Consider the following 14,638-nt stretch of genomic DNA (forward strand, 5'->3'; position numbering starts at 1 on the left):
GAGGGCGGAGCCGCCCGCCGCGTGTCTCCAGTAGAGGGCAGGGAACACTCCCGTCAAATGTCCACCATTTACACGGTATTACCCAATATCCTTTTTTTACCCTAAAACATTATTTTATGAAAGACTCTGAAACGTTTTTCTCGAGTTATGTATTATTCCATAGCAAAATAAGCTGTCGATAAGTAAAATAAACTTTTACAGCTTTATGACAAGAGATGCGACATAAATAGTCCTTCTTGATGCGTTGCCTGAGCGTGACTGGTGCCGCAGTATCCGTGGAATGCCATCAGAAGTGCCACCGAGATCTGGCGGATTACGGGGTGGACGTGTCCATCAACGACGGGCTCCGACGGATCGTCTGCGTCAGAGTCGCCACCGCCGCCCCGGAGACCGTCGGTGCGTCGGTCGCTGCTCAGTCGACGGACTGGCCGCCGCTCGGATGCAGCGCTGGGGCCTCAGTCCCGACGGCACACTGACCTCGACCTCTGAAGGCACTCCGAGATAAACATCAACTTCTGACAGCCCTCGGGCATAGACCTCGATTTCCGATATAGCACTCCGACGTGGACTTGGACATCTGAAGGCACCTCGACATGGAGCCGAGCCAGTTGGCCACGTGCGAGGAGACCGCACTCCGTGAGCTCACCTGTTGGGAGGGAGCCGACGGCGGCACCATCTGCGGTCGTGACGGGGACGAGGCTGGCGCGCTGCACGTCGTCAACGCCGTGCTGGGAGGTGCGCTCTCAGCCAGCGGCGTGCTGCTGAACGGCCTGCTGACCTACACGGTGGCCAGCGAGGTGCGCTTCCACACGCCTGTCAACGCCGTGGTGGTGGCCATGACCGGCACCAACGCCCTGCTAATGCTGTGCGCGGCAGCGTTCTCCGTCGACCACTTCGGTGGCTGGCGCACTCTGTGCGTTGTTGAGTCGCTGACCTTCTTGGTGGCTAAAGAGACGGTGCTGACGTGCTTCACGGCGGTGGCGATGCTGCGCTTTCTGCAGGTGGTCCTCGGGAAGACACCGTCGACGTCTCTGGGCTCGCTGCTGCTGACCGGTTTCGCGCCGCTCGTGGCTGCCTACGGTCTGGTGGGTGCCATCTGGTACCGTGAGCCGTACCAGTGCCAGCCTCTCGACCTGCACGACCGCCTGGGAGGGGCCATCCTGTGCCGGAAGCCGCCCCGCATCGCCAACATCTTCTCGATCCTGATCGGCAGCGATGTAGCCGGGTTCGTCATCACCACCTTCTGCTACGTCGCCGTCCTGTGGAAGGTGCTACACCGCAACGGAGGCCTCTGCCATACCGGTCTCAACCTGCTGCCCCACAGAGCCGCAGGAAGCGTTCAGGAGAACAATCTCTCGGCCGGCGCGGTCCTGCCTGTCGCCAGGATCGGCGCCGGCGTGGTCAGGCTGCAGGAGCTGAACGGCGCGGCTGGTCATCGCGGCGACGTCTCTCAGCAGGAGCCTGTGCTGCTGACGGTGCCGCCACTGCGGTCACCACGTCGCAGCTCGGCGACCGACACCGGACCGTCGACCGGGGAGGCACCGCTGCAGGCCGGGGAGGCAGTGCTGCAGACCGGGGAGACACCACTGGCGACCGGGGAGACAGCGATACCGGCCGGAGAGATACCACTGGCGACCGCGGAGACAGCGCTGGCGACCGGAGAGACACCAATGGCGACCGGGGAGACAGCGCTGGCGACCGGGGAGACGCTGCTGCCGGCCGGAGAGACAGTGATGCCGTCCGAAGAGATGCCTCCGCCGGCCGGAGAGACAGCGCCCCAGGCCGGAGAGACGATTCCGCCGGCCGGGGAGACTCTGCTGCCGGCCAGAGAGACGCCTCCGTCGTCCAGACGACTCGCCTGGTCGCCGGTCAACACCGCCAGAGCCAACCCCTGGATGACGTCCGTAACCAGCATCGAGGAAACCATCGACACAAATATCATCGGGCACGCCGATCGTCCGACGGAAGAGACGGCCATCGGAGCAACGGTCGAGGACGACGACATATCGCCTCAACAAACTCCTCCTCCTTCCATTGCTGTCCCTCTTCCCTCTCCTGCTTCTACCCATTCTTTGTCAAGGCCTTCTCCTTCTACTCATCCTCCAATTCCTTCACACGCTCCTGCTGCTCCTTTGCCCTCTTCTCCTTCTCCTGCTCCTTTTTCTTCTCTGCCTCCTGCTCCTGCTCCTCCTCATCATCATTTTCCTTCTCTTCCTCCGACGATTATTCTCTCCCCTCCCCCTCCGCCCCATCTCCTCCTCCTTCTTTCCCCTCCACTCCTCCCTCCTCCTCACCCTTCTCTCTTCCCACCTTCTCCTGTTCGTCCTGCCAATTTCTCTCCGACCGCCACCCCGGCCGTCTCCACTAGTTTGGCGGTCGGCCGTCGCGCTCAGTCCCGGGTTGATGTCGTCACCTGGATGTCCTCGTGCACACACGTTGTGGCCATGGCTGTCAGCCTGGCCGGCCCGGCGCTGGTAGGGCTCTCGCTGGACCAGCACCCGCACCCGTTCCTCACGAGCAGCGAGGCGGACTGGCTGACCTTCCGCGTCCTGGCCACCTCCTCGTGTATTACCCATCTGCTGCCCTCCGTCCTGGTGGTGTTCTCGTCTTCTCTTCGGGAAGCCGTCTCCAGCAACCTGCGGCGCATGCGCACGGTGCTCTTCGGCTTCTGTTGTAAATAGTAATTCAACTTGGAGACTGAGTACTATCGGAGTAGGTACCACAACGTTGTCAACTGTTACACGCACAGCTGCCCCAATTTTCCATAGCCGGAAGGCAGGCTTTGCCAATTATCCCAAAAATAAATCATTTAATAGAATACCAAACTCGGTCTGTCACCACTTTGTGAAATCGCTTGTTTTTCCCGCGGAAAAAGATTTGCTGTTGAAATGTTTCATAATAATTCTTTGGAGATCCTCCACATGTCATTGAGGAGAACATGATTTTCATATTGCCTGTTTGCCGTTGTTAGGTTATACAAGGTACCGGGGTAGACGAGGTTGGGACGTACCATCCTTGTATGGCTCTTTGTGGCTTGGGAGTGGTGCAAGCCCACCAGTCTGATCACACGTTTCCCGTCTCCCTGTCCATTGAATCCGTCCACCCATCCGTCCGTCTTCCAGCAACCTGAAAGCCAACCGTCATCCGTCCGTCATTCCGTCCGTCTGTTCGTCCCTTTGTCTGTAGGACTCCGACGCTGGTCGGTACCGCCTGTTAGTAGGTAGTCGATTGGTCCGCGGAGTTTGTCGGACTGTGATCTAACGGCTTGTGTGTTAACCCGCGCCCTGGTGGGGTCTGTTTATAACGCGATCTGGTGGGGGGGGGGGGCTATTTTTTGCCCCCCTCGTATCTCCGAAACTACTGGACAGATCCTCAAAATTCAAACGGCGTTCGAAAGGCCTGTCAAATTTGTCGACAGAAACCAAATTTCATTGACCTCGGGGTCACCGATGACGTCACAGGTCAGGTCAAAGATGAAATGTTTCACCGTTCACGGGTCTTCTAGGGAATGCGCTATAACACCGAGGAAAACGCATTTTGTCGAGAATCAGCGATAGGGCGTCAGTTGCCTAGTAGATATGTTGCTATTAGAGGTCACTGACAATACCAGGTCAGGTCACAGGTCAGGTCACCAAGGGTCACAGGTCAGGTCACATGAGCCCAACTTTACTAAGGTTGTGTGATGCATGTTTTATGGCCAATTTTTCATTTCCAACTCAATGGTGTTAGTTATAAGACTATCAGGTACGGCTTAGGTCACTTTCTGGTGAAGTTCAGGTCAAGGTCAGGTCAAGGTCAGGCCAAAAAAGGTCAAATTTAAAGTTGATAGTTTTGCATAAAGTGGGTATTGATTCGATGCAGCTCGTCACGGGGAGTCTAATGGTGGTCTTTGTTTTGCGTTACGGGGTCTAGAATTGCTAAAAATTGAGTTTGAAAATTTGACGTCATCAATTTTGAACAGTTTTTTCGCTGTAACTTCGCCAAAAAAAGAGATATCAATCTCAAATTTGGTATGTGGATGGAAGGCGGTAAGGACTATCACATATATTCCGATTTTTGCGAAATTCAAAAAACTTTTGGATTTTTCGATGATTATATCCAAAAAATTATTTTTTTTTAATTTTTGGGGGTCAAAATCCAAAAATTTCAAAAATCCGAGATAACAGTTTTGTAGCCCTGTCGATTCTACAGCTTTTATGTTTAAATCATTTTTCTGTATTTGCAAAGCTATAGGCCTGACAGCTCTTCCCGCGAAACCCTTTTTTGGGTCGAAAACGGCAGAACATGACGTCTATCTGACGTCATTTCCGGCCAACCTATCATAGCCTTTGGAAAATTTTTTGGTCACAATGTGTAAAATTGATGTCCGGGAGGGTACTGAAAGTTTGGTGACGATCGGCGCAGCGGTTCTGGAGATATATCGAAAAGTCTGGAGGGGGGGGGCAAAAAATAGCCCCCCCCCCCACCAGGTCGCGGGTTAACTGTTGGTTGTTCTACATGTCCTTTCATCGATTTGCCTGTGGCTGACTTATCTTTTGGTGTGCGTATTCGGATGTCCAGTGGTTGACCAAAGTGAACGTTCTTCTTTCGACAATCGTCTAAGAGCATGTCATCAATCCGTCCGTTCACCTCATGACCGCCCGTGGTCCGTGCATTGTAAGACGTGAGCCATCCGAGCATCTATCTATTCACACCAAACATATAGTTATGTGGCTTTATGTATGCTTTCCACTGGTTTGTGAAAGGATAGCCTTCGAGTGCGAAACACGCACCATGCGATTTTCTGCCCTGCCGGACATGACCAGTACGGTGGCACGTCTGGTGGTCTGAGCGTCAATAAACGGCACATATCTAATCTGGTTCCGGTTATTTTCGGTCCACATTGAAATGGCTGATATATAGCTGTGCTTCTGGTGTTGTGCGGCTATGGGGAATCAGAGAACAACAGAGCGGCAGCGCTATTCAAACATGTCAATTGTCACATTGGTAAAGTTGCATCGTTATTGCTTTGTTGGCTTCCGCTTGCTTGACTACGGGTCTCGAAGCATTCATTTCGTAATGGTTCACTTCGAAGCTTCTCACCACCCTCTTGACAGCTTAAACAGTTTTCATAACCAATGTTATATTTTTGCAAGTCATAGAAGTACTCGAGTTTAGTCAGAGGGTGTTGAGAAGCTTTACAGTGATTTAAGACGAAAAGCGTCAATGTTGAGAGGCACCATTATCCAGTTTCAAGAGCGAAACTAACTGTAAACTTTGAACATGATCATATCTGAGGTGAAAGCAGGTGATGTCAGAGGTGAAAGCTGTCAAGACCGAATGACTGTTAAAATAAAATGCATCATAATTTTGGATCGTGATAATAAACGGTTGATGGTAGGCGTTTTTGACATTCCCTCTTTCTTCACATGAAAGCATTGTGCCTTTATTCCTTCTATAGAGTACCTAAATATTATTCGTTCTTATGAACTATTTTTCGCTTTTTTTCTTTTCTAAGGGGGAATATCATAGCATTTGTCCTCCGAGGTGTCTCGTGGATATGGTGACTCATGTCTCATAAATAACATAAATAGTAACTCAGAGATAACATGATTGATGTTCCCAGCCACTTTTTCCCCCCAAATGACAAGGAATAGCTCCAAGTTTTGGAAGAAAAAAAACAACTGACAATATCTAAAACCGAAACATATGTTCAGCTTACTTCAATTGACATTTCAAATGACCAGGAGGGTGGATTTATACAAAACAAGCACCAAGTTGCACCTTCTCATACCCTCGGGCGGCTGGTGCACGACCAGGAACCGGCAGCAAACCACCCGTGCGGCACATTTTGCTCAACAGCGGTGGCAGCCACTTGTGAGGCTTACGGCACACAGCTATTGAACCAAGCCTTAGCGATTTGTTAGACGATAGGCTGGTTTTTCACTTATACTGCCTCAGTCCGGCTGACCATTTCTGGAGCATGTCCTTGACAGGTTGCATCCGAATTCCAAGATCACAGGCTCACAGCATTCAACATTGTGCTTTTCGTGAACCGCAGCCGGACTTGCGGATGAGTATGTACCGTCGATTTCACTCCCTCCCCTCCCCTCTAATTCCACCTCGGGTGATATTCAACACCGAGCACACTGGACCGTTTCCACCAATCAGCCGCCGTTGCGCCGGTCATGTTGATGGAACAGGATCTGATGCGGGGGAGGGGGAGGGGGAGGTTGGGTGGGAGGCGCGCTGAAGCGCCCGGGGCTGCGTACTGAGTAGTGAGTATGGCATCGGGTGGAGGCGAGCTAGCGTGAGCTCATGGACAGGACGTACTCAGTGTTTTGCCTGCGCAGCCGTTCCGAGAAGCCGTGACGCGGTGATGGGTTAGGTTGTGCGGTGATAACTGGATACCGTTGCTATGTTTCGTGGTGCCGATATTTGTGCAGGCTGTGGACGGCCAACAGCGTGGTGAGTGCGCAGCATGCAGTGTACCGTGATGGTACGGGTACTCAGGGTAGGTACTGTATGAACTGATGGGATTAGTAGGTCCCACTGCAGCATTTCTCCGTGTTCACGACCGACTGATTGCAAACTGAAGACGGCGGCTGGGGCAGTGCTGTGAGCTGTCGGTATCCCACTGCGAGCAGCTAGCCAAGAGACGCTGGCACCAGCGTGGGAGCGGCCATATAAGGTGATGTACCGATAACCTGTTTCTTTGCTTGCTCTTATGCATGTCAGTGCAGCGGCAGCCATTCAAAGTCAAAGTCATCGTTTGGTGACAGAAGGCAGTTAGTTAACCCGCGCACTCCAGAGCCCCCTTCTTTTTTCTGCAATATCTTCTAAACCGCTTGACTTATCAACAGGAAACTTGCAGTACCTACATTCAGCGGCATCAATTTGACACCTTATGCTCAAATTTAAACTTTCTACCTACCATAGGTCGGCCGGAAATGATGCTAAAGTAACGTCTTGTCAGACGATTTTGATGCAAAACATTGAAATACCGTAATCGCTCTCAACAGCTCAACAGCTCATTTAACGCCCCCCCCCCCCCCCCCTCCCCAGCACTCGGCGGAAAGTTCAGACCACCAGCACGGCGCGTGTTAACTTGTGCCAGCAGCCATGGAAACGTAGCTGTTGTTACTTTTGTCTCTTAGCAATCGCTGGAAGTTTCAAAGTGATCGTTCACGCGGTGTAGCCACAATGAGCCTTTGAACTTTTTCTGAGGAAGGTCACTTGACGTGACCTGGTGACCTGACCTTGAACGACCGGGGGCTAAAATTTTCACAACATGTGCGAAAAAGATGTATGAACAGGTGAACCAAAAACGGCGGCGCTGCGCGCCGCTGTTTTTGAGATATTCGCCAAAACCTGAGGGGGGCGTGAACCCCCCAGCACGGCGCGGGTCAGCCATCGCCCATAAGTTGAATGTATCTTTACGCATCTATTGGCTTTGATCTACATTACGTGATCTCTTATGTCAGAAGGCCACCCTTTGATTTAATGACATGTAATATAAAGATTATATAGTGGACGAAGTGACTATATGCTGATAGCTCCATGTCCTCTGAATAGCACAGAACGGTCGTTTAATTGCGTTTTCTTTCTTTTAAGAACAGTCAGCAATGAGCAAGTAACATCTAGACATAAGGGTTGCATAGCCTGGCATTGGCTACTATAAATAGGTACAAGCACACACGCCTATACTGAAACTGAGACAATGCACGCCGACAGTATTCGCGCTATGCTGCTCTTTTTGTGCCTCCGTTCGATGGACCGGTTGAAATGAACTTCAGTAATGGGTTCAATAACGTGATGCATTACCGATTCCAGTTCAACGGAATTTGGCATTATGAAATGAAAGTATATAGGTACTCCTGATTCCTGAAGGCTGATTTTATTTCTTTGATATATTGGCAATGGAAAGATCGTATCAGCCAGGTTGATGTGATGCTATCGATCGTACGACACTTCTGACAATGAAGCCCGTGCCATCTCGTTCCCGGACAATCCTGGTGTAGTTGTCCGGGAACGCTGCGGCGCGTGGGTCGGTCCGCAGTCACAGCCACTGCTGGCGTGCTGTGAGCTATGTGCTGTGTGGTGTGTGTGCCCGCGGTGTGGGTAGCCAATCTGGCTGGCTGGAATCGCATGGTCAATGACATTTCCGAATCCCGGTATTTTGTTCACATGAAGACGAGTTTTGATAGGTATTAGGTAGTTATATAAAGCCGACGTATAATATAGCGCCGATACGTAACGCCGATGTATAAAGCTATGTAAAGCTTTACATAGCTTACAAGTACAAGCTATGTAATACAAAGTCGTCAGCGCGTCTAGCGGGCTGACCGGTGCAGTGATGAATCGCATGGCAAGATTGCTGATCGTTCAGGCAGTGATAAGTCTGGATGCCATCAATGCCAGCTATATCCCGACTAATGCCAGGACACCATCGCCACACATTTGCTGGCGAGGATTATCAAGGAACGCAAAAGCAGAATTGAATTTAGATAATACAAATAATTGAATAGTGTTCAAGGCGTTCGCGGTCCATACCAATAATCTATACCTATACATGTTGACAATGCGATTTGACTTGTACTAGTCTTTTTTATAGTTAGCAAATAAGTGTAGTTTTATCGTCGTAAAAGCTTCTACTGAACTATCTGACACTTGGATTTAACGTTAAAGTCGGAATAGCAGATAACGAAACCAGTGTGGCGTGCTATAATGTAATCTACCCCAGGGGCGTCGACGCGTAAGGAAAACTGGTCCGACTTTTTCTCGGGGGGCCCCCACCGGTGGGGGCCCCCAGGTGTCGAACGGCTTCCCAACGTACATTTACATACATACATGAGCAGGGCCCCCCGAGCCGCAGTAGGGCCCCCGCGGTCTGCAGCAGGGGCCCCCGCGAGCCACAGCAGGGCACCGCCTAGTCGAAAAAGTGGTCCGACTAGTCGGAAAAGTCGGACCGGTGTCGACGCCCCTGATCTACCCACCTGACTCACCGAAATATTCATAGGCATTTCAGCAATGGTGAGCAGCAACATTTCATCATTCTATCAAAATGCTTCTGATAAGGTAAAAATAAACATCGATACGTTTTCACTACAGTCGTATTTGCACTGCAAACAACATCATGAAATAATTAAACCGCAATTATCTGCAGACGGAAACACTTTCAAACAGACAATAGAACCATATTTACAACGAAATGCGCACTGCATACACAAAATAACAGATCTTGACACACACCAGCTAGAACGCACGACGCTTCATAGCACTGGAATATCACCTATATGTCAAGGAGGCCGTTTGCCAACCGAGCTACGCCGAATAATCACATCGCCAATCAATTACTGGCTCTCACTCCAGTAAAACTAACCATCAAAAAACATCCTTCCCAGCCATACATCACTCATAGTTTACTGACAGGTCGCGCACGTCGATCGCAAATCATCTCCTTTCGTCAAAAAATGATTGTGAAATTTCTGCTCATGTCATTTACGAATCGATACCCATACTTAATACACCATTTTAATCGCACACCAACGCCAGTGTGAAGGATTAGCAAGTGAAAGTGGCTTACTGTCTCGATTAGCATATGAAGCACTTATTTTCGTTCACAAGCAAGAAAACGAAGACTTTAAAAGCATAGCATAATGTGCTAACTTCTGTCTTTGTTGAGAAGGCATCCCATCTTATAGAACTGTGCTCCTGGTCGGTCCAGCCTGCTTTTTCGGGCCCGTCAGTCCGGCAATAACATTGTGGGTAATAACTGCTCTCTGGCTAGATGACATTCGCAACACCGGATGTCCATCGGTGACATGGTGAAGAACGAGCTCGTAACGCTCTGATTAAAAAAATGTCCCGAAATGCACCGCTTTCCGTAAACCAGTGCTCCTACGCCGCAGAATCAACGGTATCAAAAGGCACAACTGGCGGCAACGTCGCGAACTCCAGCTTTAAATAGATGTCGCAACAGTCGCAACTTCTATCGGAGTCTCCAAGAGGGCAGTCTGGTATGAAACGGTCTTCAGTACAGCGGGCGCTGGGCACCCAGTTATCTTACGATGTAGCCGGTGGTTCCTCTTTCCTCCGAGTTTTTTGGCGGCCTATCGTCCCCCTGTATCGGCCTAGAACACCTCCTCGCCCTTGGGCCTGTTCTGGCCAACCTCCTCGTCGAGGCGCGTGATTTCAGTGGCCTTGGTGCGGCGCCAGCAGCCCAGCTCGCCCAGCTTTTCGGTCAGCTTCTGACGCACACGTTTCTCACTCAGCACGACCGCGATGAAGATGAATAATCCCTGCAGCATGTTGATCATGTCGAAGATGATCCTGCGAAGAGGAAGAGAACGGAATGTGTAATGAGGACGTGGTAACTAGCTTCGGTTATCGTTTGCCATGTCTGACACATATCTCTGTTCAATAGTGAACGTCCATAACATAAATCAACTGACCGCCGACATAGGACAGGGCAGCTTTAGCTACAGATTCAGAGTCAGTTGAAGGTGCCTGACGTTATTTATAGCTATTTATAGCTAAGAATTTATGCCAGTCTATTCACCCATTGGACTTGTGCTGGGCAATAAATTAACTTTCGGAGCATAGCTCCCTTGTCAGCCTGGCAGCAACGCATATCACAATATGTTCTTACCAATAGCTCTCGTTCTGGTTGATGAAGAACTGGAGAACCTCGAACACCCAGGTGATGCCCATGACGAAGAACAGCTTGAAACACATGATGAGCCTGTGGAGCGGAACGTCCGTTAGCAACTGGGTTTAAACATGATCACTCCGAGTGCTCAGCTGTCGTGAGAACGTGCCTACATTTACTGATTTGTGGACATAATTGATTTTATGCGTTCATGGGTTCCAAAGTGTATCGATCTTAATGTGACCCGAATGTTAGTTAGCAAGACCAGAGCATGGTAGGGAGTACAGACCATTGCAATTTTATTTGTCCATCCATGTCATTCAATTTCGCGAGAAGTTCAGACAATCAACGTGACACCTGTTATCAGAGTGCATACAGCAAATGGTAAGCCTAAGGCCTGTCGCTCATTTTCAGCTTTCTCACAGTCGCGTGCCGCGTCGTTCTGACCTGTTCTTTCCCTTGTGCTCGCCGTCGGCGTCCAGTTTCTGGGCGCCGCCCATGGTCTTGTAGATGTTGAAGGCGCTCATGATGAAGAGGACGACGTTGGCCACGAGCAGCACCGTGATCGGCCCGAAGAAGTAGGCCAGCTCAGCGTTACGGTCTGCCGAAGGGGACATAGCAGGTCAGATGAAATGACACGTGAACTGAGATGGTGCGATACGGCTTCTTATGAGGTAATGCACATTATTGCACAACCGTAACTTGCAGGGTCAGGTCGATTTTGGTAGGTACTTCGCAGCTGCATTTAGGAACTAAAGACGAACAGAAAAAGCATGCCAAATTGAAACTAGAAACGCAGACACTAGACATAACTTGAAATCAGTGTCCAAGCCCCAAGGCTTCCCATGATTTGCCACACAACACAACACATATTGATATGTCACACAACTTCCCATGATTTGTTATACACCGAAGTGCTTCCCAGTTATGGTGATATCTGTGACAACGCAGAGACTCTCCTTATAGATCTACACATAGAGCAGCGCCTGTATCGACTGTACGCGTCTCAGGCAAAGTGCAACTGCCCGTTTGGAGCGCGCTGGTGAGGAGACGCAATCACACTCACTGCCGAACCAGCAGGACCGGCTGGCAATGTGCGGCCGGATCAGGTACTCGGAGGTGCTCGGACTGAAGTCGACGATGATGGCGGCCAGGGTGAAGACGAGCGGGGCGCACCAGCCGAACACGCTGAGGTAGATGAACCAGCGACGCTCCTCCTGCTCGGTCAGACTGCCCCACCGCCTGTGGAAGGGGAGGGGGGAGTCAGGACGGTCAGCGGATGCCCCACCGTCTGCCGGAGGGAGGAAGAGTGGGTCAGAGAGTTGAATAGATGGCCAGTCGTCTGCGGAACGGGGGGAGGGGAGTCAGAAAGATCAGTGGATGCCCCACCCCCTGCCGAAGGGAGGGAGGGAGGGGAGTTAGAGGGGTGAGTGGATGGACCACCGCCGGCCTAAAGAAAGCGGGTGGGAGTCAGATGGGTCAGCAGATGGTTCCCCGCCTTCGGGAGCGAAGGAGAGACGTCAGGATGGTCAGTGGCTGGCCCACCGCCCTCGGAAGGGAGGAAGGGGAGTCGGAAAGGCTAACGGATTGCCTATACCGCCAGCAGAAGGGAGGGAGGGGAGTCAGAGAGGTCAATGGATTGGCTACCGCCAGCGGGGCCAGAGGAGAACTGAGAGGTTAACACGCTGGAGCCGAGGCACATGAAAGCGCTTTATAACAGTCGAAATATACTGCAGACTACCTATTCACAGAACGCCACTGATTTGTCTAATAAATTTATCACGAGACCTATCAAATAATTTAATTATCAATTATTATCATGGTATATCAGTCTATCAGCTAGACAGCATAACGTCAATCAAGGCTGAGACGTCATGGGTCTCTTTATAATCCCAGTAAAATTAACTAAATTGCAAGACATTTCCGTCACGAAATTAGGGCAAATTCATATGGTGTCTAGAATAAATCACGGGCGACACTGAACCGTGCGGGGACATGACAGTGCCCTGACACTATCAAACCTGCGTACCACGTACCTGGTGGTATAGTAGACGGTGAGAGAGACGACACTAAGCCAGAAGAAGGACGCCAGCATCCAGTAATGCAAGAACAGGCCTGAAAACATGGAGATATGTCACACAATGTCCAGTGTTTGACGTCTTCCTCCTGACAACGGTGAATGTAATGCCAAGAACACGAACGAGCTAACGTTCAAGTTCACACGAGGTAACGTGCAAAAATGTATGCTGATCTGTCTGATCAATATGAATTTTGTGACCTTCAGTCCCGATGAATTTTGTAATTACGGGAACAGATAACACACTATCAATGTTTCCTGCTGAGACATTGCAGCCTACGCAGCCGAACCGATGTGAAACACGGCAGTTGTCACTTTTTATCTTCACTCAAAGAACGGTACGGTAGAAAATGACACCCTGTCTGCACTGACAGGCGTAACAAAGAATCGAGATAACATATCGTTTCGCAATGTTTTTTTTTACGATAGACGTATGTAGCTGTAAAATTATAGGTCACGCTCATGTTACGCTGCAGACGGTGCACACTGCAGATTGACAGCCAAATACTTCCGCTAGGGTTGCGCATTGACAGAAATCATTTAATCGTTTTCGTTGAGAAGGAGATATTTATGGCGAACTATCCAAACAGTAAGTTTCGATGTTCAAGGCACTTTTGGCGATTTCTCTCAACATGCCTCAGGCAAAAACCAAAGAATATGACGATTTACATACGCATGTCATTCGAGGTCTCTTGCCTGCTATCCCATTCGTCTCAGTCCCAGGACGCCCTTCCCGTGATCGGCACTTCAAACGTTTAAAAAATGCTATTTTGTTATACCTGAGCCCCCTAGTTCCACTTGCCCGTCGCCCCCACTCAACACCACCACGCCTATCCACTCTGACTCACCGAATCCTAGGCACAATCCAGAGCCGAGGCTGGAGCTGGCGCCGTTGACGATCATGAACATGAGGTAGGCGAAGAACAGCGCCACCAGCACTCCGATGATGGTCTTGCCCTGGAGGTCACGCAGCTCGGGCAGCAGCCAGTAGGTGATGAGGGTCAGCACGATACACACCTGGCTGATGACCATGGTGCTCGGGTAGAGCCAGCTACGGATGTGCTGGTGCGACGTGGCGCCCTCGCGCTTCGGTCCCGGCAGCTTGATGCTGTCCATGCACACCACGGCAAAGTGGAGCCGGTTCGGGGCTCCTGCCACCTCGACGATGCACGACTCATCGGCCGGTACCGTGGCGTTGTAGTAGGGGAAGTAGAGGTCGCCCGACGGCAGCGCCAGGAAGTCGTCCTCCAGCGGCGACTTGTCGGGCCGGTACAGGAAGGCGGCACAGCTCGGGTAGCCCATGATGAGAGTGTACACGGTGCCGGGCCCGATGGCCATGCGGCTGCCGTTGCGGTGCGTCCACGGCGGCAGCCACTCGGCGTCTGTCTGGCGCGTGTCACACGTTCCAGAGGTGGTGTTGAAGAGCGCCAGGTCCGGACAGCAGTAGTGCACCACCAGCTCCGTGCCCGGGTTGATGGTGGCCGCCAGCTGGAGGACTACCGCTAGCAGAGCCGCGGAGAGCAGACGAGCCATGGCTGCGCACCGGACGGCGGACGGGGACGTCACGGGAGACGGCTGGAGACGCGACACCCGGGCGGACTGGAGAGGCGCCGGCGACGACTGTGGGCACAAAGAGAGGGAGACCGTCAGAGAGAAGGCTCCGAGAGTCCGGAGGGTCGTCGATAAGTTCAGTCACCAATGTCAATAGATACGACGGGCTTAGGTACATATTAAAAAACCTCATGGCAGTATGAGGTTGGCAGGCCGTGCATGCAGGTACCAACGCAACTATATAAGCTTTCACACACACAAGAAAATAAAACACCCCGAATGATGACAATCATTCGGTGTACAAGCATTCGCCATCAGCATTCAGCACTTTTCCACACAACAGTGCCTACATGACACCACGTAGAAGCTCGCCAGAGGGC

General features: G+C 51.2%; 1 protein-coding gene across 2 annotated transcripts in view; it reads right to left on the reverse strand.

The window, feature by feature from the left end:
- Positions 1-9,074: 9,074 nt before the first annotated feature.
- LOC122363252 (G-protein coupled receptor Mth2-like) overlaps positions 9,075-14,638 on the reverse strand; it is a 30,650-nt gene continuing 25,086 nt past the window's right edge. For both annotated transcript variants that reach the window (XM_043332299.1, XM_043332298.1), the window contains exons 2-7: positions 13,556-14,327; positions 12,667-12,745; positions 11,697-11,872; positions 11,078-11,231; positions 10,631-10,723; positions 9,075-10,311 (exon numbers count right to left, since the gene is read on the reverse strand). In XM_043332299.1, the coding sequence (XP_043188234.1) occupies positions 10,113-10,311; positions 10,631-10,723; positions 11,078-11,231; positions 11,697-11,872; positions 12,667-12,745; positions 13,556-14,240 (1,386 nt within the window). In that variant the 5' untranslated portion in view covers positions 14,241-14,327 and the 3' untranslated portion in view covers positions 9,075-10,112. The remainder of the gene's footprint in view (positions 10,312-10,630; positions 10,724-11,077; positions 11,232-11,696; positions 11,873-12,666; positions 12,746-13,555; positions 14,328-14,638) is intronic.

Source organism: Amphibalanus amphitrite, unplaced genomic scaffold (genome assembly GCF_019059575.1).
Source record: "Amphibalanus amphitrite isolate SeventyFive unplaced genomic scaffold, NRLGWU_Aamphi_draft 000611F_arrow, whole genome shotgun sequence".
NCBI classification, from domain to species: domain Eukaryota; kingdom Metazoa; phylum Arthropoda; class Thecostraca; order Balanomorpha; family Balanidae; genus Amphibalanus; species Amphibalanus amphitrite.